The sequence below is a fragment of the Bos indicus x Bos taurus genome, chromosome 1, assembly GCF_003369695.1.
Source record: "Bos indicus x Bos taurus breed Angus x Brahman F1 hybrid chromosome 1, Bos_hybrid_MaternalHap_v2.0, whole genome shotgun sequence".
Lineage (NCBI taxonomy): Eukaryota > Metazoa > Chordata > Mammalia > Artiodactyla > Bovidae > Bos > Bos indicus x Bos taurus.
The window spans coordinates 5,399,265-5,427,008 of NC_040076.1; the positions used below are offsets into that span (position 1 = coordinate 5,399,265).

The 27,744-nt window shown below is 39.8% G+C and overlaps 2 protein-coding genes across 2 annotated transcripts; both read left to right on the forward strand.

The window, feature by feature from the left end:
* Positions 1-1,338: 1,338 nt before the first annotated feature.
* On the forward strand, positions 1,339-1,959 carry LOC113897470 (keratin-associated protein 27-1). Its single transcript, XM_027550224.1, is given in 1 exon segment — positions 1,339-1,959. A coding segment is annotated over 1 exon segment (621 nt).
* Positions 1,960-26,549: 24,590 nt separating this feature from the next.
* On the forward strand, positions 26,550-27,408 carry LOC113898486 (keratin-associated protein 26-1). Its single transcript, XM_027551715.1, has one exon. It carries the CDS (start codon positions 26,588-26,590, stop codon positions 27,128-27,130), a length of 543 nt encoding a protein of 180 aa, XP_027407516.1. The 5' UTR covers positions 26,550-26,587; the 3' UTR covers positions 27,131-27,408.
* Positions 27,409-27,744: the final 336 nt, after the last annotated feature.

The window sequence follows — 27,744 nt, forward strand, 5'->3', positions numbered from 1 at the left end:
AAGAAGAGAAGCTTTTGTGTGATGATGAATACAAATGTGCATAAACATTAAATGGTTTGTTGTAGGGTTCATGCGGAGGGCATAATGCAATCTTTCATCTCAAAAAAGTGCTCATGCAAAATTATAAATAATTTGCCAGTATTACAAAAACATTATACACAAATTGAGTGTACAACCTGTCAAGCTGAATGTGGACACTCAGAGGTATCCTTTTAAGTATATAATATCCTTGGTCCATCACATATTAAAGAGGAGCTTGTATAAGGGTTGTTCAAAGTTCCTGAGTGTTCTTGGTTTGCTTCAGACCAAGAGAGGTAGACCCGAGTGCTGGTCTAAAAATATACTTCTGTCATTCCACTGTCATAAGCTGAACTAAATAAATTACAGAATATGTTAGAGAAATCGTGTTGCTAGGTCTCGGGCTATGAGTATGAAACTACCCTAAGTACAGCATAACAGCATGATAAATGTAGGAGCTGATCATTCTTTCATCAAAAATGAAACACTGATTTAAAAAAAAAAAGTAAAAAGTAAATCATACTTGAAACAAGTTTCTTACCAAGGCAGATTATCAAGCACAAAGATAAATAAATATACTACTTGGTGTAAAATATAATCAAAACAACGAAAGTGTCAGAATCCATTGCTAATTCAGAGGAATAAGTAATAACATCTGACCAGGAAAATCAGAGGAAAGCTTTAAAAAGAGTTAACATTTAAATTTCACTTTCAGTAAGATGAAGGGAATGAAATGTCAGACAAAGGGAAAGATGTTTATAGAGCAATGGTCAGATTCAGTACTTTGGGTGAAGAGTTCAAAGGAGAATGAGGGCAATTTCAATCAAATCAGCCTCTTACTGAAAAATGTTTTGATTATATTATCAAGTTCTTCTTAGGTGCCATTTCTCAAAATGCCAGTGCTGAATATTAATCATTATTCAGTTGGCTATTTCTACATATATTACTTATAGTCCATTTACCAATATAGAGAGTCATGGTGACTAAGGGGGAAAAAAAAATGTTAGCTTCGTGACCTGTTGGGACTCATATTTGACAAGCCCCACCCTGATGAGTCAGCTTTGGGGCTAACATGAAAGCTAACATGAAGATTCAAAGTGTACCGGCTTCTTTGCTAATAAAACATCGTCCTCATATATAAGTAAGTAAAGTGTTAATGAGATGCTATCCTTCTAATAAGCTTAAGCAATGAAGTAGCAAGAGTCATGAAAAGAAACCAACACCCAGTTTTCAGAGTATATAACCTCCTCAGTAATGAATTGGATCTTCAGACCAGCATGTTGGGTCCCTGGGACCAACTCAATCAAGGATTTTCACAATATGACCCAGAGACCTATCCACTCACTCAAGAACTTCTACAATGTCCCACCTCTCTCTGCCATCATACATGAATCGAATGTTATAAACTTTGAAGATGGATTCTTTTTACCCAGGAGTTGCTACAGCAGGACCTGGCTCCTGGACAGCTTTCCAGAAACCTGCAGGGAAACCACCAGCTGCATAGTACCTGAAGGTGAACGGGAATTACACACAGAGGAGAGCTGTGTGCAAAACGTCTGTCTTTCCAGAGTCGTCCAAACAACTTGTTCTAATTCCAGGCCCTGTGAAAACACAGCATGCCAGTCAAGAAGTTCCTTGGCAGTGTTGGAGTGTGTTTCTCGGCCTTGCCAGTCAGGAAGTAGCCAGCAAATGTGTTCTGTAGTCCAGAGTTGCCAACCTGTGAGCAACATGGCAAAGTCATGTGCACCCAAGACTTGTGTGTCTAAGAGTTGCCAGACTCTGGAATGTGACTGTAGCCAGTGCCAAGCTCAGAGCCTTGAATCCAGTTCCTGCAGTTCTTTGGTCTATGTCACACCAGGGTCACAGCTCCTGGAAACTTCTTCTAACACTTATGAGCCAACTTGCTGTGTTACTGGTGGTTTGTAATTGCCTAGTGAGTGAAGAATCTGCAGAATGTGTAGAGAGACTCAGATTTTAAGTTTCATAAATTGAGTCCTGAAAAATAGGACCTTTTCTTTCTCTAAACACAAACTATTTCTGCCTGTGTTTGTGAGTGAATGAACTATCCTGTACTGTCTCCAAAGAGAAAACTTTTTACTTTTTTTTTTCTTTTTTGAGCATTTCTGGTGGTAAGCTAGGCTTCTCCAGTGGTTCAGTGGTAAAGAACCTGCCAGCAGTGGAGGAGACATGGCAGCAGCCTCGGGTTTGATTCCTGGGTCAGGAAGACCCCCTGGAGAAGAAAACGGAAACTCACTCCAGTATTTTTGCCTGGAAATCCCATGGACAGAGGGACCTGGCAGGCTATAGTCCATGGAGTCGCAAAAGAGTTGGACAAAACTGAGCGACTAAAGATACTGTCAGTAAGCGGATAGGAAAGTATGCTAACTATTTTAGGTCACTAGGACACTATTTGTTATAGAGCAATAAGAATTGCTACCAGGGACTAACATGAATGCTTAAAAACTCCACATTACACTTTGACTACTGATTATTATCAGTGGAAACACTAATCATTGAATCTGGCTTGTTATAACATGCTTTAATAGAGAAAGGTAATGGGCTACTAATATCAGAAATACATATAGTACTAGAGTTTAAAGATGCCTTGAAACCCATTTAGTCCTGTGAACTCTGCTGGCTTCAACTGTACCAGAGGTTGCTCATATAGTTAATAACATCAAACCACAAGTCAAATCTGTGTGTCCTCACTGTCCATCATTATTCTATTTACTGTAATACAGCATTCTTTTAGTTAACTATTACCTTGAACCTATTGTTTGACAGGTGCAAGACAGTTTTGAATTTCACCTCTATAAACTTCATAACCATGGACTAGTCAGAGACATTTGAATATGATAAGTTCAGGTTGAGCATATTCACTACAGTTCTGCTATTCTGGTTCCTCTTTTCACTATTTAAGTGTTTTGGGGTGTGTGATTTGGGAAAATATTCTTTGTAGTAAATAAATTTACTTTATTTACATCACAAGCAATTGTTACTATTATTTTTATTTCACATTTTTATGGGTTTTAGGTTATAATTACCCCCGCGTTCCACCCAATTGGATTAAAAGTGTAAATAGTTGGCCAAAAGTTGGCCAAAAGCTTCACTCAGGTTTTTCTGGAAGATGTTATAGAAAAATACAAACAAAGTTTCTGGAAGCCAACTCAGTATTTGGAAGCATAAAAGAGAGCATGATCCCTTACCATTGTTTGTATAGCAGATTTTGTTGTTCAGTTGCTTAGTCGCACCTGATTCTTTGTGTGCAGACACCATGAACTGCAGCTTGACAAGCTTCCCTGTTTTTCACTATCTCCCAGAGTTTTCTCAGATTCATGTCCATTCATGTCAGTGATGCCATCCACCCATCTTATCCTCTGCCACCCCTTTAGCCTCCTACCCTCAATCTTTCCTAAAATCAGGATTGTTTTCAATGACTCAATTCTTGTCATCAGGTGGCTGAGGTATCAAATCTTCAGTTCAGCATCAGTCCTTCCAATGAATATTCAGGGTTGATTTCATTTAGGATTGACTGATTTGATCTTCTTGCTGCCTAAGGGACTCTCAAGAGTCTTCTCCAGCACCGCAATGTATAGTATGGATCAGAGTAGGAGAGCACATTGGTGGTAGCCAACCATCAGTCAAAGCAGAGGTGCATGCTAAATATGAAGATGATGAAACCACAGGGTTCAAATATGTAAAGACTCATTAACTTTGTTCAGAACAGCTTGGCTATTAAGAAGCTGTAGATGTGGTCTTAATGGATCTCTCATTTTCAGGGCAACATAAAGTAGTGGTTACGAGGGTGGATTCTGAAATCAGATTTCCTTAGCCGTGTTGGTGAAGGATGTGTGAATCCCAGCTGTGTGCTATGTGCAAGTTTTTCAACCGTTCTCCACTTCAACTTATTCATCTCCAAAACTGAGAGGATAATGGTATGACCATTGTGAGACCTAATAAGTTAGTAGTTTGAAAGTGATCAGCACATGACCTTGTGTATAGAAAATGTTCAGTAAAATTTAGCAACATGATTCCCCAGCTCAGAGACTCAATATGAAGGGTGAAGGCAGGGATGTGTAGATAAAGTCGGAAACCTATGACATATTAGGAAAGCTATTCATCCAAAACTGAGAAATTAACCTGTTTTGTATCTGGAAAGACACAAGCTGTATCTTACACTAACAGACAAGCTTAAAAACCAAGTGTTGCCCTTTGTTGAAGTGGGCTGGCAAGTATGTCTGACAAGTATCTCTATGACAGAACTAGTGTTGATTTACCTGTCAGCTCTGTGAATAGGTTACCCAGAGGTCATCCCAAAGAGGAAGATTTAAAATCCATAAACCACCACTTACACGGGTGCTTCTGTAAAGCCGCACAGCTGAGAGGTAGCTGATGCAGGTCTGAAAGAAGCTGAATGAACACTTTGACTCTGTTAATAGCAACAGAGCGCATGGAGATCACATCAGAGTATTCCTGTTGCAAAAAAAAACATTGACATAAAGCTTCTGTCTGAAGCAGCGATGGCAGCAACACAGTGTTGACAGCAATAAGGAGACCTCTTCCTCATGGTAGCTTCGAGGGATTCCAGTCACAGCCAATCATGTGGACATAAATGAAACTCGGTAGAGCAGACTGTCACTAATGTAACTCAAATAGGGAAGGGTTCAACTACTCTGGGCCGCACATTCTTTCTGGGATGAGCATGATAACTCTCCTAAGGAGAAGTTAGCTGAAGAAGGAGCCAGTATATAATCTACCCCTGTACGAAGCACATTGGAACTCTTTCTAGAAAGAAACTCTGTGAACTCAGGGGCTACAGATTCTTGGTACTGGAATGGAGCCTGGTGTGGATGTGAAGAGATGCTCCATATTCAGTTTGGTGTAGTGGGAATTGGCCTTGGATTATCACTAGACCTAGTTCAAATGGTGGCTCAGATAGTAAAGAATCTGCCTTCAATGTAGGAGACCTGGGTTCAATCCCTGGGTTAAAAAGATCCCCTGGAGAAGAGAATGGCTACCCACTCCAGTATTCTTGCCTGCAAAATCTCATGCACAGAGGAGCTTTGTGGGTTATAGTCCATGTGGTCACAAAGAGTGGAACATGACTAAAGTGAGTAATACTGTCACTTGTTCAAATACAAATTCTGCCATTTCCTAACTATGTGCCTGGGACAACTTAATATTTCTGAGATTCAGTTCCTTCATTGTTCAGTTCAGTTCAGTTGCTCAGTCGTGTCCAACTCTTTGCGACCCCATGAACCACAGCACACCAGGCCTCGCTGTCCATCACCAACTCCTGGAGTTCACCCAAACCCATGTCCATTGAGTCAGTGATGCCATCCAACCATCTCATCCTCTGCTGTCCCCTTCTCCTCCTGCCCTCAATCTTTCCCAGCATCAGGGTCTTTTCAAATGAGTCAGCTCTTTGCATCAGGTGGCCAAAGTATTGGAGTTTCAGCTTCAGCATCAGTCCTTCCAATGAATATTCAGGACTGATCTCCTTTAGGATGGACTGGTTGGATCTTCTTGCAGTTCAAGTGACTCTCAAGAGTCTTCTCCAACACCACAGATCAAAAACATCCATTCTTCAGTGCCTAGCTTTCTTTATAGTCCAACTCTCACATCCATACATGACCACTGGAAAAACCATAGCCTTGACAAGATGGACCTTTGTTGACAAAGTAATGTCTCTGCTTTTCAATATGCTGTTGAGATTGGTCATAACTTTCCCTCCTTCATTGTAAAATGTAGATAATACCTAATTCATTGGATAATTGTGACAGCTAAATGGTGTCATGCCTACTAAAGGCTCCTTGGAATGTTTGTGTCAAAATATGCAGGAAACCATCAGGTACTTTACATGATATTTGCTTCTTGGATCTAAGCCACATTTTCATGATTTCTCTGTACTGAATTTAAATTTTAGGTTAGTGATCAAGAAAAGCTATTCATGATAGCACAATGGACATAGGTAGTATGGAACATGACTCAGTCTGTGTAGTATTCTTAAAAACTGTAGAAATGATTCAGTGGGTACATGCTATAGAACATTCTTCATAGTTCAAGGAATTCCTTCTTGCCTGAACAGAAAGCCTTTGTTAGAATTTGTGTATTGACGTCACTTACCCTACCTTTTTCAAAATGTAGGTAGCTTAACAGCATGGTTTTTTTTTTTTTCTTCCTAGAAGCTGTGCTGTGCAGTGCTTAGTCACTCAGTCTTGTCCAACTTTTTGCAACTCCATGGATTGTAGCCTACCAGGCAAGAATACTAGAGTAGGTTGCCATGCACTTCTTCAGGGGATATTCCCAATCCAGAGATTGAACTCAGGTCTCCCGCATTGCATGTGGATTCTTTACCATCTAAGCCACCAGGAAAGACCAAGAATACTGGAGTGGGTAGCTTATCCCTTCTCAAGGGGATATTCTAGACCCAGGAACTGAAATAGGGTCTCCTGCATTGAGGGCAGATGCTTAGAGAATTTAAAGGACATTCCCTTGTCTATGCCTACACCAAGAAGCATAAAATATCTCTTATTAATTTGATCCTAATGAACTGTGACTTCCAGATGTTCAAGCTGGTTGTAGAAAAGGCAGAGGAACCGGAGATCAAATTGCCAACATCTACTGGATCATAGAAAAAGCAAGAGAGTTCCAGAAAAACATCTACTTCAGCTTTATTGACTATGCCAAAGCCTTTGAGAGTGTGGATCACAATAAACTGGAAAATTCTGAAAGAGATGGGAATACCAGATCACCCGACCTGCCTCCTGAGAAATCTGTATGCAGGTCAGGAAGCAACAGTTAGAACTGGACATGGAACAACAGACTGGTTCCAAATAGGAAAAGGAGTACGTCAAGGCTGTATATTGTCACTCTGCTTATTTAACTTATATCCAGAGTACATCTTGAGAAATACTGGGCTGGAAGAAGCACAAGCTGGAATCAAGATTGCCGGGAGAAATATCAATAACCTCAGATCTGCAGATGACACCACCCTTATGGCAGAACGCAAAGAAGAACTAAAGAGGCTCTTAATGAAAGTGAAAGAGGAGAGTTAAAAAGTTGGCTTAAAGCTCAACATTCAGAAAACCAAGATCATGGCATCCGGCCCCATCACTTCATAGCAAATAGATGGGGAAACAGTGGAAACATTGGCAGACTTTATTTTGGGGGGCTCCAAAATCACTGCAGATGGTGACTGAACCTATGAAATTAAAAGACGCTTACTCCTTGGAAGGAAAGTTATGACCAACCTAGATAGCATATTCAAAAGCAGAGACATTACTTTGCCAACAAAGGTCCGTTCAGTCAAGGCTATGGTTTTTCCAGTAGTCATGAATGGATGTGAGAGTTGGACTATACAGAAAACTGAGCGCCAAAGATTTGATGCTTTTGAACTGTGGTATTGGATAAGACTCTTGAGAGTCCCTTGGACTGCAAGGAGATCCAACCAGTCCATCCTAAAGGAGATGAGTCCTGAGTGTTCATTGGAAGGACTGATGTTGAAGCTGAAACTCCAATACACTGGCCACCTGACGCAAAGAACTTACTCGTTTGAAAAAACCCTGATGCTGGGAATGATTGAGGGCAGGAGGAGAAGGGGACGACAGACGATGAGATGGTTGGATGGCATCACCGACTCAATGGACATGAGTTTGTGTAGACTCTGGGAGTTGGTGACCGACAGGGAGGACTAGTGTGCTGTAGTCCATGGGGTCGCAAAGAGTTGGACACGACAGAGCGACTGAACTGAACTGAATGATTTAACAAACACTGTGCACGTATACTTCATCACTGTAAACTCAAACTGGAGTTTCATCACTGTAAACTCAAACTGGGAAGTATGATTCATTAAGTTCCTTTTTTAAGTGAGGATGAAAATCCAGACAAATAAAGTAGGTTGTCCAAGATGATACAGAGAGTAAATGTGTGGCCAGCATTTTAATCCAGTGAATTGGACTTTGGAGTTTGAAGTATAAGTTCTAACAACCTGATTATATTAATATTAGGCTTTTTATCACTGGATCGGCTCAAATGTGGGGAAAATTTCTGTGTCATATGAAAGGTTTGTACAAATAATTTGATTGAAAATACTTGGTCTAGTATATTACTTTGCTATGAGTCTATAGAGGCTACAGTCAGAGAATTTAGTATAATTGATTGGATGGTTTATTTATTTATGACCCAGGAATAAATGCTAGAAATAAATTAAGTATATTTCATTGGAGTTTATAAAATTTTATAGATTTTTTAACATCTGAGAAAAGAAGAATAGCCCCAAATCATGTGAAATCAACATAACCTAGGTGTCAGGGAAAGCATTTGGATGGTACGGAGTCCAAACTATGTTTTCGACAACATAAGCTCAGTTGTCTGAATGATGTTAGCAAGTTTGTTTTTCATAATCAATAGTTACTACCACTTTTTAGTTAAATAATTATCCTTTTGAAAATGTTGAGCAATTTGAAGAATCTAACAGGATATGAGACAGTAATTTTGCGTTCTGTTGCATCCCAGTCACTGACACTTTTCCTGAAGCCAGAATATTCTTCTGTAGTTCTGCTTCCCATTTCTACCTTCAGAGAATTCCTATTACTCCCTCCACTTGAAATTCTTTTGTGTCAGGAGCTTCCATATTCTTTCTCTAGGACCCAAATGGAAAGAATGATAATTGATTGAAAAAATGGACTCACAGGCTTAGAGAACAAACTTATGATTGCTGGGGGGGCAGGTGCAGGGGAAAGGATTGGGGGGAAGGGAGAATTGGGGAGTTTCAGAGGGACATGTACACACTGCGGTATTAAAAATGGATAATCGACAAGGACCTACTGTATAGCACACAGAGCTCTGCTGTACGTTATGTGGCAGCCTGAATGGAGGGGATTTTGGAGGAGAATGGATATATGAATATGTATGGCTGAGTCTTTTTGCTGTCCACCTGAGACTATTAAAACATTGTTAGTCTAATTGCTGCTTCTGCTGCTAAGTCACTTCAGTTGTGTCCAACTCTGTGCGACCCCATAGACGGCAGCCCACCAGGCCCCCCGTTCCTGGGATTCTCCAGGCAAGAGTACTGGCGTGGGTTGCCATTTCCTTCTCCATTAGTCTAATTGGCTATACCCCAATACAAAAGAAAAAGTTCTTTAAAAAAATAGCTGAGAAAGAACAACCAACACAAAGAAAAAGCTCTATACTTCATAAGACAATTGATAACTCATCACTACTGGTTGTATCGAGCTACAGCTTTGCTATGAAGTGAGCTATCCCATAGGCAGATAGGTACAAATAGACTAAACATTTGTAATTAAATTACATTTTGAATTAAAAAATGCCTTTTTGTGGTTCCATAGTACTAAGTCATTTGCTGACTTTTTGTACAGTTTTCTCTGGCTCTGTAAAAACAAACTCATTAATGACATTCAAAGAGAATAATTATTCCTCGGAGGCAAGAGGCAAACCAGTGTGAATGCATCCAGACACAAGAGCAAAGAAACCTCAAAAGTAAATACTGAAAACGGCCCGTTACTATTCTTCCATCACCCAGCACGGCATTGCTTCAAGTCCTGGACCAATGCCTGTGCAGAGATTCAGTAACGACTAATTGACAAAGATAACGAGAGAAAGAAGACTGAAAATTAAATAAAAGGCTAAGAAGAACGCCTCCCTTAGCAGTTCACTGCCTTGTCACTGTTACTTCATGGACTGTAGCATGTTGCTTATTTAAATTGAGTGTGCAGAGTGTAACACTTGGATTTAAAAGCCCTCTTCCACCATAAACCCTGTCAACCTTTACAGTAGGGTTATTAACTATTGTTTGTTTTTTTTCCCCCCCCTTGGAATGAACTACATTCACTCTGACACTGTGTAGCAGGAAACTGATGTAATAATGCATGTTGAAATTCTCAAGAACAAAGTATCTTCCTCTAGATTTTATTTTTTTATTAAATTAAGCTGCAGGAGTCAGTGAAAGAACCACATTAAAAATTTTAGCTATATTGATATTCACAAGTGCTATACTGTATTTATTTAATGATTGGGTTTATAGTAAATCACAGTAAAGTTTTATCATGATCACAGGTGTACTTATCAGATTAAACTCAGAATATCCACTACTACCAAGTGAGATATTTTTCGGAAATATTTCTCGGGAAACAGAACTAGGCATTGGCGTAGTTCTTTCATTTTTCAAGTCTGTATTAGTTTAAAGTGGGCCTGCTCTCTCCTATTTCCCAGAGGCTGTGGTTGATGGTGGCTTGGTCTCTAGGAGTCTGGTTTAATTTCTTGCAGGGAATGACTGTGGCAATCAAAGCATTGACTTTGAGGTGGTCCTGGAGGGGCTCCTAATGTAAAGCTGTAGCTCTGGGGCCCTCAGGCTACACATGGAATGTCAGGCAATCTAAAAACAATATGCTATACTCTGGCCCACTGAGCCACTCTGGAGGACAAATACCATCTGAAACTCTGTTATGTGTTAAAGGTGTTCCATCAAGGTTAAGTGTCTGCCATGCCTCCATCAGGTAGCTGAGTGAAATATTGATGTCTTAAATATTCCTGGTAAGGACCACTTGCCTATTCATCCTCCTTACTGTGGATCTTCTTATGCTCCCTCATTGCTATCACAGTTACATTTCCATAGAATCATAATTATTTCTAAGTGTTTAAGAGATGTTTAGTGAATTTCATTAATCAGGCAGTTAGTAAATACACTTGCTGAGGTTATGTGATTTACACAGAGTCACGGCTAGAACTCAAGCGTAGTGACTCTCATTCTGGTGTTCCATTGGACATAATCCAAAGTATCCCTTGTAAGAAGCTCATTAAAAGTGTTTAAATATACTAAACACAATAATTTTAATGACCCGTATAAGTACATTAAAGGCCACACGTAACACATATGCTGTGTGCTAAGTCGCTTTAGTCGTGTCTGACTCTTTGAGTCTATGGACTGTAGCCCGGAGGTTCCTCTGCCCGTGAAATTCTCCAGGCAAGAACACTGGAATGGGTTGCCATGCCCTCTTCCAGGGGACACATAACACATAAAAAAAACTTTTATTTTGTAGTTTTTCAGTTGCTAAATCGTGTAAAAACCTTTATAATGTGGCCTACCTTAAGTTAATATGGCAGATGTAATAAACATTAATCTCTCCTCAGAATTTCAAGTATCTTTTCATGAAGGTTGGAATATTGCTTCTCTAGATGCATAATTTGCTGAATTGTAAATAAGACTGTAGTTTCTTTGTTTTAGAGACTCAGTGCATACTTTTCCATGGTTGTAATTAGCCATTTTTCCTGAATTCTAAATACTTGTGTTTATCAACATTTTTGAAACAGAGAGTCAGGATAAAGTCTGCACTGGTTACCAATAATCAACACTTAAAAACTTCTAGCTGAAGCACTAGAGGAACTCCCTGGTGGTTCAGATGGGAAAGAATCCACCTGCAGCGTAGGAGACCTGGGTTCAATCTGTGGGTTTGGAAGATCCCCTGGAGGAGAGCATGGCAACCCATTCCAGTATTCTTGCCTGGAGAATCCCCATGGACAGAGGAGCCTGGCAGGCTACAGTCTATGGGGTCGCAAAGAATCGGACATGACTGAGTGACTAAGAACAGTAGCACAAGAGGGAAAGATCACTAAATGTGAGTGTTTGGCTTAGAATCCACATTAAGGTCATCTTGTCCTTAGAGACTTGCTCAGCTCAGGGGTTATTGCCATGGTTCCACCATCTCCTCTAATAACTCGTCCTCTATGTGATTCTCATCGGTGTTGAAGCTGAATCCAGCCTCTGTACCCCAACACCGAATTAAATCTTGGACACAGAGTTTTGGGTGAGGTAGAAAATAACAACTTTATTGCTTTGCCAGGCAAAGGCAGACACTGTGGGCTAATGCCCTCCAAGCTGTGTGTCCCAACCTGGAGCGGGTAGTGAGGAGTTTTACAGTAATGGTTCAAAGACAGTTGATCAGCTTGTGGACATTCTGATTGGTTGGTGGTGAAGTAAGTCGGAGTCAGCATCACCAACCGCCTGGTTCCAACCAGTTGGCTGTCTCCTGCTTATGAGCAGCATACCATTAACTTCCCCCACCTGGTAGGGGTTTCAGTATCTGCCAAATAGCTCAAAGATTCTGTTATGTGTATCCGTTTAGGGGGAACCAGGATCCGGGCCCAAGGCCACACTGTTGTTTCTTTTGACTATTCTTCTCTTGTCTCTGCATTCCCCCCGCCTTCTCTAATTAACAACAGTTTGAATCTGCTTGTTGGAACTCAGCGAAGATCTTGGACGCCGAATGAAGCCTGTAAGCAAGACATGGAGGAAACAGAAAAACTTTTGTGCTCAGGAGCCCCACAAAGTCCTTGTAGGCCTCTGTTGAGCCAGTTGCAGTCATGGCAGAACTCAGCTCTTAAAGGATTGATGAGAAACTGGAGCTACCAACCAGCATGCCTGTACCCAGCGCCTGTGAAACCACCCCCTATGCTTCTCGGACGGTGGTATGTCCATACCATATGGCAGAGCCTGTCATACAATCATCAGTTGCTTTTTTTTTCTGAAGTCTTTAGTCCCTGCTATCCAGAAACCTGCACCTAAAGCTTTGTGCTACATGGATAGCACACAGCTACATACACAGGTCTCACGGCCATTCATCCTTTGGGCTGTAATTTAAGGTGTACCTGTGACTGAGGTTCAGCAGTGCTGACCCCTAGTGGAGAGCCTTTTCTCGATAACAAATGAGCTACATTGTTCATCAGCTTTTACCCCTGAGTTCCATATCTTACAAGGCTTCCCTGGTGGCTCAGTAGTAAAGAATCAACCTGCTAATGCAGGAGATGTGGGTTCAATCCCTGGGTCGGGACGATCCCCTGGAGGAGGAAATGGCAACCCACTCCAGTATTCTTGCTTGGGAAATCTCGTGGACAGAGGAACCTGGTGGGCTACAGTCCATACAGTCACAAAAGAAGTTGGCTACTACTGAGCATACACGCTCCAACTCCAAATCGGTATCTTATACCTTATTGTTGAGAATTCCTAAGTAAAGGACCTACACAGTACTGTCTAGTCTAGTTGAGAGAGGCAGGCAGTCTTTTAAAAGACATGTTATATGGTTACATTGTTTTAAAGAAGAATTTGCCTTACCCAACTGCTGCTTTACTATTTAAGCTTAAGACTATTAACTAAGTCGTGGTTTACGGTTCTTCTGATTTTATTATTGCTGTGTATTTTAACTTATTTTGGCTATGCTGGGTCTTCATTGCTTTACCCAGGCTTTCCCTAGCTGTGGTGAGCTCTTCACTGTGGTACAAGTGCTTCTCATAGCAGTGGTTGCTCTTGTTAGTGAGCACAGACTCTAAGTACATGCCCTGCAGTAGTTGTGGCTCGTGGGCTCAGTAGTTTTGGTGCATGGGCTTAGTTGCCCAGGGCATGTGGAATCTTCCCAGACCAGAGATCGAACCCGTGCTCTCTGCATTGGCAGGCGGATTCCCACCCACTGCACCACCAAGGTAGTCACTTGTTCTTTAATTTGTCTGATTTTTAATGTCCTTTAAGCTTTTAAGATATGTTTTCCATATAGCAGCTGTTTACTTCATCTAATAACTTTGACTGATTTCCACTAGTCAGTGCTGCATAAATTTGTCATCATTATTTCAATATTACTATGATTGTTGCACTTCTATTAAAATTTGTTTTATTACAGGCTTGCTGAAATGAATAGAGTTAGTTATGACAGTGCAGTGCTGCCATTCCAACTACAAAGGAGAGACTGGTCAGAAACGGCAATGAGAACTGTGTAGAAGTGGAGTCAGTCGCTCAGTCGTGTCCGACTGTTTGCCACCCCATGGACTGCAGCCCTCCAGGCTCCTCTGTCCATGGGCTGCTCCAGGCAAGAGTAGGGTGGATTGCCATTCTCTTCTCCAGGGGATCCTCCTGGCCCAAGGATTGAACCCAGGTCTCCTGCATTGCAGGCAGATTCTTTACTGTTTGAGATACAGGGAAGACCTAATAAGAACCATAAAAGGTTCAATATTTTACCCTATTTGCAAGCTAACAAGGTAGCCTGTCACAGCTTCATGGAAGCTGGCAGAAGACATGGGACACTTGGATCAGAGACAAAGATCTTATTATGCATGGCAAAAGCAGAAGCCAGAGTGTTAGCATTTGCAGTAATTTCCTGAGCCTCAATTGCAAAGGCCAGTAGTAAGATGGGCAGATGATATCTGCATACATAGTGAGTTGTTTTATAGAAGAGGAATCTTCAGCTCAGAAGCCTGAATCATGGACATGAGAATGGACAGGAAGCATGCCTGTCATTTGCCCCAAAGAGAAACACTGTATCTATTTTCCTATGCTGTTTGCTATACAGATATGCTTGCAAAGTTAATTCAGAACAGAGGGGACCTGTGACTGCTTTAAAGACATGCAGAAATGCAAGAGACCTATGGGGACTTTTTACCCCCCAATATCCAACACTTGTCTAAACTGCACTGCTTCTAATGAATTTTCCTGTGAGAATGCCACTCCATTGGCTACTCTGATTAATCTGACCCACAGAGATTACAACCAAATCCATTCAATATATCTTACTCAGTGTTTCAGTAAGATTAATATTAAAAGGTCTCCAAGCAGCATTAAATGGGTAGAGATTTTCTTTGACAAAGTCTTGAGTCAGCATAAGCATCAGTCACAGAATCTGGTAGCTGAAAGGGGTCCCAAAGCTACAGCACTTCTAAATGTGCAGCTCTTCCCAATTAAGGGGAAATCTCCTCTGGACTTGCCGAAATGGGGAAGTGTAGGTCTCTAACACTTGAAAGAACAAAAGTACCCTGAATGTATCCAAAAGGCTCCACCCATAAGGTCACATTATCCTCTCTTTCTTTCGGTTTCTTCATTCTTTGAAAAATTTTTTGCGTGATCACTAAAACCTGAAGTCAGTTCACTCACGCGCAAGCCTAATGTTGAAATGCCAGATAATGGATGGTAATTACAAACAGTACTGCTTTATTCATCATAAAATTAGGTCTTCCATCATTTCAGTGATGTTTTATATCACTTTCAGGGAACCTACTGATTTTAAGACCTTTAGTAAAAAGCACCATTTGCTACATGATCCAGTCCACAAGTATTTTAGATAGGAAAATTTCCTCCATCTTTTTCAGAATGAACCGTCATTTCTCTGGAAAAGAACTGGTGATAAATGAAAATGGGACATCTCTCCCTTTCCTACTCCCAACATGGACAAATATAAACATACAGTTACAATTAGTAACTGTTACTAATGTTAACTGTTATGAATAATAACACACGGTTACTATTTACAGTAACCAATTATCAGGTTTTCAGAGAAGCCTGGTAGGCTGCAGGCCATGGGGTCGCACAGAGTTGGACACGACTGAAGCGACTTAGCAGCAGCAGCAGCAGAGTATTTCATCACAGATTAACTGAATTTATAAAATAAGGCCATCTCTAGAGGTATAGTCAAGGAAAAAGATGAAAGATTTTAAAATATTTTGAGAACAATACTAGGGGAAAAACAAACAGACTCTTAAGCTTGGAGAAAAAAAAAAAAAAGGCATGAATCTATTCTATCAGAACCTGGGAATAGACTATTATAATCACCAGGATAAAGAATTGAATCACTTAAATGTCAGTCTTTCAACTGAGGAAGTGAGGATTCTCTATCTTTTATGAAGTGTTATAATGCTTCGGAGGAAAAAAAATGTTACCGGGAACTCAGAGTCTTCACTGGTCCCTGAGTGCTATTCTCTCTGGCAGGATAAAGGTTTGCTAGAGCCCAAATCCCAGAAAGCACCTATTGATTTTAGTGAGACTGCTGAGTTGCTGACAGTCATAGCATTGCTATTTTGATCTCATGTTCCATTAGAAAGAAAGAAAGAAAAAAAAAACTAGAAAACCTTTGCACTCTAAAATGACATTTTTGCTTGTAAATTCTTCTTCTAGAGTTCTTGTATGTCTAGAGAGTCTGCGGTAAAAAGAAACCAGGAGAGATACTTATCCTATGCAAGGCAATAGCTGAACAAGGGGCTCCTGTGACCTGGAGGTGAACTGTGTACCCCTGCCTTTAAAGTGCATTATACAAGAAAATCCAAGACAAGCACTATAACAGACCTATACCTATTTTTTTCTAAGAGGTTTAGAGTAAATCTGCTTTCACTGTGAAAAGCTCTCAAAGAGCCAAAAGCAACAGTTGGTTCTAATTTATAAAACTAATGGCCAAAAGGGTTGAAGATATATATCCACATACAAATATATATCTATCTCCTTGATAGATTAGAAAATATCAGAAACCATGACTTAAGACAAATTCTGCCAATCCTTGATAAATTTTCTCAACAGCCATTTGCCATCAGACACATTGATCTACATGTAAGTCTTCAATCTGATATAATCTTATAAAGGAAAAGACTCTGAAAGTATGAATATACGTGTTAATCATATATTTAATATATATTAATAAGACGATAAAGAATCTGCCTGCAATGTGGGACACCAGGGTTCAGCCCCTGGGTTGGGAAGATCCCCTGGAGGAGGGCATGGCAACCCACTCCAATATTCCTGCCTGGAGAAACCCCATGGACAGAGGATCCTGGTAGGCTGCAGTCCATGGGGTCACAAAGAGTTGAACACAACTGAGCGACTAAGCACACATACACATATGTATGCTTATTATATATGATTTAATACATAACATCTGAACCACCAGGGAGGTCCCATAAGTGAAGAAGAATATATATATTTAATTGAATCACTTTGCCATACACCAGAAAACAACTCAATATTGTACATCAACTATACTTCAATAAAAATAGAAATATTTGCAATAAAGTAAGAGATAATATTTTGGGGGCTCCAAAATCACTGCAGATGGTGATTGTAGCCATGAAATTAAAAGACGCTTACTCCTTGGAAGGAAAGTTATGACCAACCCAGATAGCATATTCAAAAGCAGAGACATTACTTTGCCAACAAAGGTCTGTCTAGTCAAGGCTATGGTTTTTCCAGTGGTCACGTATGGATGTGAGAGTTGGACTGTGAAGAAAGCTAAACACCGAACAATTGACACTTTTGAACTGTGGTGTTGGAGAAGACTCCTGAGAGTTCCTTGGACTGCAAGGAGATCCAACCAGTCCATTCTGAAAGAGATCAGCCCTGGGATTTCTTTGGAAGGAATGATGCTGAAGCTGAAACTCCAGTACTTTGGCCACCTCATGCGAAGAGTTGACTCATTGGAAAAGACTCTGATGCTGAGAGGGATTGGGGGCAGGAGGAGCAGGGGATGACAGAGGATGAGATGGCTGGATGGCATCACCGACTTGATGGATGTGAGTTTGGGTGAACTCCAGGAGTTGGTGATGGACAGGGAGGCCTGGCGTGCTGCGATTCATGGGGTCACAAAGAGTCAGACATGACTGAGTGACTGAACTGAACTGAAGAGATAATAAAATGCATGAACGGAATAGAGAAAAAATTCACTAAAACATTTTCATCCTTTTTTTTAAATAAATATGTGCAAAAACAGCACATTGGGCATATTTAGCAATGCAAACACAAATAGACTATACTGTTTTTAATATAGAGAAGCAAATATAAGATATAAAATAATAAAATGTAAAGTATGAAATGATCGGTATGATAGGAGATCAATTCTTCAGCGCTCAGCTTTCTTTGTAGTCCAACTCTCACATCCATACATGACTACTGGAAAAACAATAGCTTTGACTAGATGGACCTTTGTTGGCAAAGTAATGTCTCTGCTTTTTAATATGCTGTCTAGTTTGGTCATAGCTTTCTTCCAAGGAGCAAGCATCTTTTAATTTCATGGCTGTAGTCACCATCTGCAGTGATTTTGGAGCCCCCAAAAAATAAAGTGTCACTGTTTACATTGTTTTGCCATCTATTTGGCATGAAGTGATGGGACCAGATGCCATGATCTTAGTTTTTTTTGAAAAGGGAAGTAGATACAAAGAAAAAAAACAAGTATTCCATGGGATAGAAAGAGAATCATGAGATTAGAGCATTGCTGAAATAGAAGCAAAACAATGTTTCAAAACAGAGAGCATGGACAGCAATGTCAAGTGTGCCGTGAGTTTAGAACAAGGGCCCAGACTGGGTAGTGCATTGGCTAGAGAAGTAATCATGTATGGTCTTTAAGATAAGAGCTTAAAATATTGGCCAGCATAGAAATTAGATTTCAAAGAAACAGATGGAACAAAAAAGGGAAAATAATCTTTTAAGACTTGATTTTAAGCAAAGATTTCTTAAATACAGAATCAAAAACACAATCCATAAATTAAAAATTAATAAATTGAACTTCATCAAAATTAAAAATATAAGTTCTTAAAAAAATCATTATTATAGAAATAAAAAGACAAGCTACAGACTGGCAGGGAATATTTGTAAATTCTACATCTAAGAAAGAAATTGTCTTTAAATGATTTGAAGAACATGCCAAATTCAACAATAAGAAAGCAAATAAGCCAAGAGAAAAATGGACAAACCATGGAGCAGTTTCTTCACTAAAGAAAATATAGAGATGGAAAATAAGCAATGCTTATTCTCAAAATCATCAGTCACTAGCAGATTAAAACCACAATGAAATATTACTATATATACTTAATATAATAAATAAAAAATTTACAAGTATGCCTATTGCAAATGTTAGGGAAAAAAAACAAGCACCTTGAATTCTTATACACTACTAGTGGGAATATAACAGTCACTTGGAAAATAGTTGGACAGTTCATTAAAACTTAAACATTGACTATCATATGATTACCTCATTCCATTTCTAAATATCTACCCAAGAGAACTAAGCGCATATGTCCCTTTAAGAACTCACACCCAAATGTTTATAGCATATTTGTGTTTGTAGTTTCCAAAAATTGCATACAACACAATTGTCCATCAATACATGAGTGAATAATCTTGCTGTATTATATCCAGGTCAGGGAACACTACACAGCAATACAAGGAACAAACTACCTCATGGGTGAATCTCAAAACAAGTATACTTAGTAAAATAAAGAAAAAAAACAGAATATATGCATACCATTTTATTTCATGTAATAAAATGTTAGAACATACAAAGTAATCCAAAGGTAGAAGGAAGATAAATGGCTGCCTGGGGATGGGGTAGAGGTGGAGTGAGGTGGAGAGAAATGGGATGGAAGAATACGTGGGACACAAGGAGATTTTGGGGGGACGATCTTGATTTTGGTGTAAACAAAGGTCAAACTTATCAAACCGCACTTTTTAAATATGACCGATTTACTGCACATGAATTATATCAATAAAGTTGATAAAATATATTGACAAAGAGAATAACTAAAACATTTGAATAGAGACACTGTGAGGATTAAATCCGTTAATACATGTAAAACGCATAGAACCATGTAAGGAATGTAATAGTGAAAGTGAAAGCTTCTCAGGTGTCCGACTCTTTGCAACCCTATGTACTATACAGTCCATGGAATTCTCCAGTACCAGAATACTGGAGCGGGTAGCCTATCCCTTCTCCAGTGGATCTTCCTGAACCGGGAACCAAACTTGGGTCTTCTGCATTGCGGGCAGATTCTTTACCAACTGAGCTACCAGGGAAGCCCCAAGAAGGGCTCGGTAAATAGTCGCTATTAAGGTGAAAGGGACACAGCATAACTTAAGCATGAATTGTGAAAGGGGAACCTCCACCTACACTCTCTTTAATACAGGTATGAAAGGGTGTTAACAATTCTCTAACACCATTGAGGGAAAGTTGTTGTCTATGAATAAAGTAGGAATGAGTATAGCAGATTTTGTGCAAATCATGTATAAACCATAGCTTCCACTTCAAGAATATTTTAGTAAAAATTCAGCTGAAAGTAGATTACAGTCTGACGACTTTATCAGTTACCCCAAACTCTATATCTGTTCATTCGTGCATGCTCAGTCATATCCAATTCTTTGTGACCCCATGGACTGTTGCCCGCCAGGCTCCTCTGTCCGTGGAATTTTCCAGGCAAGAATACTGCAGTGAGTCGCCATTTCCTACTCCAGGGAAACTACATCACTTCTTTCAATTGATTATAATTTAGTGATTTTACACAAGGTGCCCAACAGGGGGTGCTAAAGTTAGGACACCTTACTATGTGGCAGATCGCAATGTACTGACTCCAGACAATTAACAGGTTATCTTCTCTATACCATGTTAAGATGAATACTATTCAAGAATATTAGGATGGGAAGGAGAAAAAAAAAAAGCTTGGCAAAAGGGTGTTCCATCCATCTGAATCTCTCTGTCTTCATGTTCTTTTATGTTCCTTGAAAGTTGACCTTCCCTAATTAAAAAAGGGGAGACAGTGAGAAAAGGGTAGAAAGGAGATTCTTACTTAGGTAAAGTTTGCTATTTAATTGATAGAGAAAATCTGGTAATATTTTGTAAATGCTATAACGTCAGTCAGAAATATTTGTTAAGGATCAGCCAAGTTTCTTCACGCCTATTGAGACTAACAATTGCACCTACTTGAATGAGATGTAGTGAGGATTAAATCAGTTAATGCATGTAAAATCAGGCCTGGTATTTAATAAAAGCTCAGTAAATAGTAGCTTGTAAGGGTTCTGCAATATATATGCCGAAAATAAAACAATGTTTTAGAATGCAAAGGAATCTGTATGTGTGTGTGTGTGAATTAGGTGATGAAAATTATACAAATTTAAGACTGAGAGTCTTTGGTTGGTAGGAAAGTGTTTACAAAGACAGGATCTTTTAATTTAATTTGTCTTTTTAATTTAATCTTTTAATTTATCTGAGTTCTAAATGATGGAAAAAAGTAAAGAATTATTCCAAAGGAAGAATGAGATGATGTGAAACATGGAGTAATTAGAGACATGAAGAGAATAGGCAGAATTGATACTGAGGAGAGAGTGAGTCAAGTGTTTGGACAATTCTCTGCAGGCAAAAGAGAGTCACTGACATTTTTGAGTAAGTGAATCACATGAAGAAATTAATTTTAAGGCTGTTAATTTAAATGTAGAATTTAAACTAAAGCGAAGAGAGTAGAGAGAGGAGTCAGTAAGAAATGCACGTATTCACCAACAGGGAACAAAACCCAACTTGAGTGATGGCAGTGATAACAAAAAAAGTAGATGGGTAAAACAACAATTTTGGTGGATCAAGAGAGCAGAGCATTACAATAGGCTTTCCCTCTTACAATTTCATCACAGCAGTCTCTTTTTTTTCAATAGCATGGTTGAAGATATTTATTGTAAAAACTTGATCATACATAAAAGCAGAGGGATAGTGAAGTCCCATATATTGATCACCCAGCTTCAATAATCATCAGTGTTATGAATGCCAATATAGCTTCATCTGTCTCCACCCCTCACCACCCTTTCCCTATGGACTAATTTGAGGCACATTCCAAACATCACATTATTTTAATCTCCAATAACAGCAGTCTCGTCTTGAAATCAGTTACTAGATGACTTTCCCTATAGAACAAAGTCTTAGCTACTTCCTTGACGATTGAATTAGATGAAGCGTGTGAATCCCAGTTTTCTTACTACACCTTGCCCCTAAGAATCTCCTGCTGAAAATACTGTCATCGTTTTTTTCTGTCTTTATGCCTTTTGCCACACCCTGAAGTGTCTCCATCTTTCCCCAGGCCCCTGCCATTTCGTCTCATCCCTCAAAATTGATATCAAAAGCCAACTTTAGGTAAGGCCTACAAACAACATTTGCCCTTCTCTGTAAACGTTTTAGAGCACTTAGCAAACACCGGCATGGACTGTGTATCCATCTCATCTTGTATCCATCTACAAGATCGGATGTCTAGGAGCAAAAATCAATGGTATCTTGACATCATTGTCAGCATCTGTCATGTTTTGCACATACAAGATATTCAATAAATATTTGCTGAATGAATGAATGTGATGTTGTCATTTATTGGCATAGCTTTATTGTTGCAGTGCTCCGAAGAGTCTTTGTGTCTAAGGAAGAGAGAAATTGGGTGTTGCCTTTCCTAGACTAGGAGAGGTAGGGATCCCTAGTTCATTGAAGAAAAAGAAACAAAGTGGGTAAAACTGGAGGAACACACAGAATATCCAGTCCCTCCCTGGGCTCTTGCATCAGAAGAAGAGTCTGAATCATATTTATGGGAGACTGATAATGAGATACCTGTTGTTATGCTCACATGAGCTCTTATTTTGTGGTAAGAGCGTCACTTTCAAATACCACCAGTTTAAGATTTGTTATTAGGGGACAACTTACATTTAAGGCACTCTAATTTTTGAATTCCATGAATATTTCTGCAGTATCATCTACCCACAGTAGAAAAAATGAGAGTCTTGTGGAGGTGTTCTAAAGGAATTAAACCCAAGGTGGCACTCTTTGGAATGGGTTAAGAAACCACCTGCCAATGCAAGAGATGCTAGAGAGTGGGTTTGATCCCTGGGTCAGGAAGACTTCCTGGAGTAGGAAATGGCAAGTGTTCAGTATTCTTGCCTGGAAAATCCCATGGACAGAGGAACCTGGCGGGCTACAGTCCATGGAGTTGCAAAGAGTTGGACATGACTGAGTGACTGAATACACACACACAAGATTCCAAAGTGGGAAAATGAATTATTCTAGTAGAGTGCTTTGCAGTTTATACTTAACTTTTTCTTACATATCAGCATATCCTAAATGAAACTGAAAATAGATATTATTAATATTTCCATTGTTTCAAGAAAGGATATTGATAGCAACTGGGAATTAGAGTGTGCAAATTGCCCAGAGTCACACAGTTAGTGAATGATGGTATCAATGTATCTCTACATACAGTCATATTGGATAATGGGAAATTTAAAAAAAACACATTTTAGGGGTCAAGGACCACAAAACAAATATTAAAACGTTTGACCCTCCTTTGTTCAGATGTTTCTCTTCATATTATTTATGGTAACTTTCTATGTCTCAGGTTTCCTCACATGAATACATGAGATTTTAAAATGTACTGTAAAGACCTGTGAGGATCAATTGACAATTCACCTGTGGTATGCACGCTGCAAGGTGTCGCCCAGAATAGACGCTAGATGAGTGCCAGTTTCCTGTTATTCCACAACCCTTCTCTTCATGGAAAACATTCATGGATGCATACACCAGAAACAACACATACGCACACATACAGACATATTCATGCAAATGCTGGACTAGTACTTATAAAAAAGAAGAGCTGCTATATAGAGCATCGACCTATAAAATTGATAAGCATTCAGTTAAGCATGGCTGTACCTATTACTAATGCCACTCAGCTGATGCATCCAGGATTTCACAAGAGAACTCTTGTGATGTGTACAAACAACATCAAGTGACTGAAGCTGGAAGGGTATGTGTTGGATTGGGTGGCTGAGGGCAGGAGTGGACTCAAACACATCCAGTACAAATCATCAAAGGGTAATGTGCTCTATCCTAAAAATCTGTGATTATTTCTAGTTTGCATAGGACCTCAGAGACTGTACAATTTCTTTTCATATTCCTTTGTGTATTAGTCACTCAGTCCTATCAGACTCTGTGATCCCATGGACTGTAGCCTGCCAGGCTCCTCTGTCTATGGATTTCTGTAAGCAAGAATACTGGCATGGGGAGCCATTCCCTCCTCCAGGGGATCTTTCCAACCTGGGGATTGAACCCAGGTCTCCTGCATTGCAAGCAGATTCTTTACCATCTGAGCCACAAGAGAAGACCTCATATTTCTATCCCTGGTAGTAAAATAACCCTATATGGGCTCACAGAGAAATCAACCTTATATCTCACAGATTCTACTCCAGGATAGAGGGAGAATTAATAAGCCTAGCCATTGAACATAAAAATAGGAGAAAGTGCTGTGATTTACACTGAATTTTTAGGTAAAGGGAATTGAAATTTAAATCCAGTAGATAATTAAAATTTCTGTTAAAATAGCCCTTCGAGCCACTAGATATGCTGGTAAATGAAAAATTCAGTGAGATGGTTGAGATTCAGCAGAATCCTGCATCTTTTGAAACAATTTTTTACCAGAAAATATATCCCAAAATAACCTTTGAAGTATTTGTACTTAGAAAAACTCTGCATTAATTCTGATGCAATTTAAAAGCTTGTATAGCAATTTAAAAGCTCCTCTTTGGATACTGATATCAGAATCAGTGTCAAAAGCAAAACCAAATCCATCTATATATAAATCATTGTGTCTAATTTTTTTAACCAAGTATATTAGTTTTCAGTTGGAATATGACTAACCATGGCATGATAAACCTATAAAAACTATGAAAATTGTCATGTTGGTTGACTTTTTAAAAGAGATTTTGCTTATTTCCTTCTGTTCTCAGTAAGAACCATAATTAAAACTGAGCCCAATTTCCTTCTTGTATTAAGAACACACATAAATCAAACTTTCAACTCGCCTCAGTTTACTTATTTATCAAAACGAATCAAATGAGCATGACTTTTTAAAATAAAGATTTTTCAGTGGGGAGTCACTTTCCGCCAGAGTGCTGAAATAAAGCAAAGGACAATTTTTTTTCACATTGCTATTTCCTATCTTATACTACTTTTAAACACTCTCTACCCCAAATCATGTAGGATTTTTCATTCATTCACAACCTAGTTGCGTTCAAGTGTTTCTTTACTTTTGGCAATTTTCAAAAAGCATAGAATTCCCCTCAAAGAGAGATAATTTGCCAATGTTTCAAAGAAATTCACTACAACTTTTCAGAACAAGAATTCCAAGAGAGGAATTCTAAGAATGTTTATGGAGTTCAGTTCAGTTCGGTTCAGTTGCTCAGTCGTGTCTGATTCTTTGTGACCCCATAAACTGCAGCACGCCAGGCCTCCTTATCCATCACCAATTCCCAGAGTCCACCCAAACTCATGTCCACTGAGTCAGTGATGCCATCCAACCATCTCATTTGCTGTCATCCCCTTCTTCTCCTGCCCTCAATCTTTCCCAGCATCAGGGTCTTTTCCAATGAGTAAGCTCTTCACATCAGTTGGCCAAAGTATTGGCGTTTCAGCTTCAACATCAGTCCTTCCAATGAATACCCAGGATTGATCTCCTTTAGGATGGACTGGTTGGATCTCCTTGCAGTCCGAGGGACTCTCAAGAGTCTTCTCCAACACCACAGTTCAAAAACATCAATTCTTCTGCATTCAGCTTTCTTTATGGTCCAACTCTCACATCCATACATGACCACTGGAAAAACCATAGCCTTGACTAGATGGACTTTTGTTGGCAAAGTAATGTCTCTGCTTTTTAACATGCTATCTAGGTTGGTCATAACTTTCCTTCCAAGGATAAAGTGTCTTTTAATTTCATGGCTGCAATCATGATCTGCAGTGATTTTGAAGCCCAAAAAAATAAAGTCAGCCACTGTTTCCCCATCTATTTGCTATGAAGTGATGGGACTGGATGCCATGATCTTAGTTTTTGAATGTTGAGCTTAAAGCCAACTTTTTCACTCTCCTGTTTCATTTTCATCAAGAGGCTCTTTAGTTGTTCTTTGCTTTCTGCCATAAGGGTGATGTCATCTGCATTTCTGAGGTTATTGATGTTTCTCCTGGCAATCTTGATTCCAGCTTGTGCTTCCTCCAGCCCACCATTTCTCATGATGTACTCTGCATATAAGTTAAATAAGTCGGGTGATAATATACAGCCTTGACATACTCTTTTTCCTATTTGGAACCAGTCTGTTGTTCCATGTCCAGTTCTAACTGTTGTTTCCTGACCTGCATACAGATTTCTCAAGAGTCAGGTCAGGTGGTCTGGTATTCCCATCTATTTAAGAATTTTCCACAGTTTATTGTGTTCCACACAGTCAAAGGCTTTGGCATAGCCAATAAAGCAGAAATAGATGTTTTTCTGGCACTCTCTTGCTGTTTTCGATGCTGCCAGCAGATTTTTACAATTTGATCTCTGGTCCCTCTGCCTTTTCTAAAACCAGCTTGAACATCTGGAAGTTCACAGTTCATGTATTGCTGAAGCCTTGCTTGGAGAATTTTAAGCATTACTTTGTTAGCCTGTGAGATGAGTGCAATTATGTGGTAGTTTGAGCATTCTTTGGCAGTGCCTTTCTTTGGGATTGGAATAAAAACTGGCCTTTTCCAGTTGTGTGGCCACTGCTGAGCTTTCCAAATTTGCTGGCATATTGAGTGCAGCACTTTCGCAGCATCATCTTTCAGGATTTGAAATAGCTCAACTAGAATTCCATCAGCTCCACTAGCTTTGTTCTCTTATGGAGTGGCGGTTATAATTGAAATAAGGAAAACGACCTTCAAGATATCTGTCTTGCTTGAGTAATTTAAGGAGCACAGATACTATTAAAATCCAGTCACGCTGCTTTATAGATATCCTTAATCAATGGAAAGCCTTGCAAGGAACATCCAGTTTTATGGGAGGTGGAAGCATCACTTCCTGGACTCTAATGAAGAGTTGTGATGCGGCGTCACACAATGCAGAAGAGTCTGGGCAGAATCACTGCCTTCTTTCGGGGTATATAAGACAGCAAGACGAAGGAGAAACCTGAGACACTCACTTCTTTGCAACTGAGACAACCTGCTCCTGAAACCTCGCCATGTCTTGCCACAACTACTGCTCCGGAAACTACACCTTGGGGTCTCTCAGGAGTCCCTGTCACATTCCTGTCGCCTCCTCCGTCGGCCTCTACACTCCGAGTGTGAGCGTCGGAGATGCTCTCTGCTTGCCCAGTAGCTGTCAGGACCGAACCTGGATCCTGAGCAATGGCCAGGAGACCTGCAGTGAACCTACCAGCTGCCAGCCAGCCAACTGCGAGCCCAGCAGCTGTGAAACTTCCAGCTACCCTTCTTCTGGTTGCTATGTGCCAAGACCCTGCCACGGAACCAGTTTTCCTCCAGCTTCTTCTTACCCCTCTGGATCCTGCCTCTCAGTGTCTTATAGACCGCTGACCTATGTGTCCAGCTGCTTGCGACCCTCGGGCCTTCTCCCTTGTGGATATCGCCCCTCGGGTTCTTTGCCCTGTGGTTTTCATCCCATCAGCATTGTGTCCAGCGGCCTCAGACCTGTGCGCCCTGTCTTCAGTGGATGCCAAACTCTGCCTTATGTGTTCAGTCCTTACCGTCCGTCTTGCTCTACCTAAGGAAGCCTGCAGCTTCTTTATTCCAGGCCAATACTCACCCTGAAGATCCAAGATGAAAATTCGAACTCCACGTGCTTCTGCTCTTTTCCTAGTAGTGACTGCTTTTTCTTGATTTTTCCTGTGCCTGACCCAATGAAAGCTGTTCCTTTCCCATTTTCATCTTTTTTTCATCTCTCCTTAGCATAAAATTATGGTTTGCAATGCTCTTCAGTGTTGATTGGGTGTGGGAAGAATTTATTCGGTTTGGATTATAATAAATGCATTTAAGTCAGAACTAAGAACCTGGTGCTTCAGTTTTTCTTTATTTTAACACATGTGTGACTAACCTCAACTGCCTGCAAGAGAAGTGGCTAGGACTTAGTACACTCAACTATGTGATTTTACCTCACAGTAGTGGACTAGCTTGATGGTTTATTCCTCAAACTGCTTTCTAGATCTCTCTGATCCTACATCCTTAAGAGACCCAAAAACCTTTAGTGGAAGTTATTTTGAAAAGACAAAACTAGGAATGATCTCCCTATATTTCTCTTCCAATGAATATGTCTTGACCAGAACATGCTTTCTAATCGAAAACTGAATGTATTTCACTCTTGCTTAAGCCTTTGATGGCTTCT

What these genes read in the sequence shown, in the direction of transcription:
- LOC113898486 (XM_027551715.1), top strand. Translation starts at nt 26,588, where the DNA reads ATGTCTTGCCACAACTACTGCTCCGGAAACTACACCTTGGGGTCTCTC.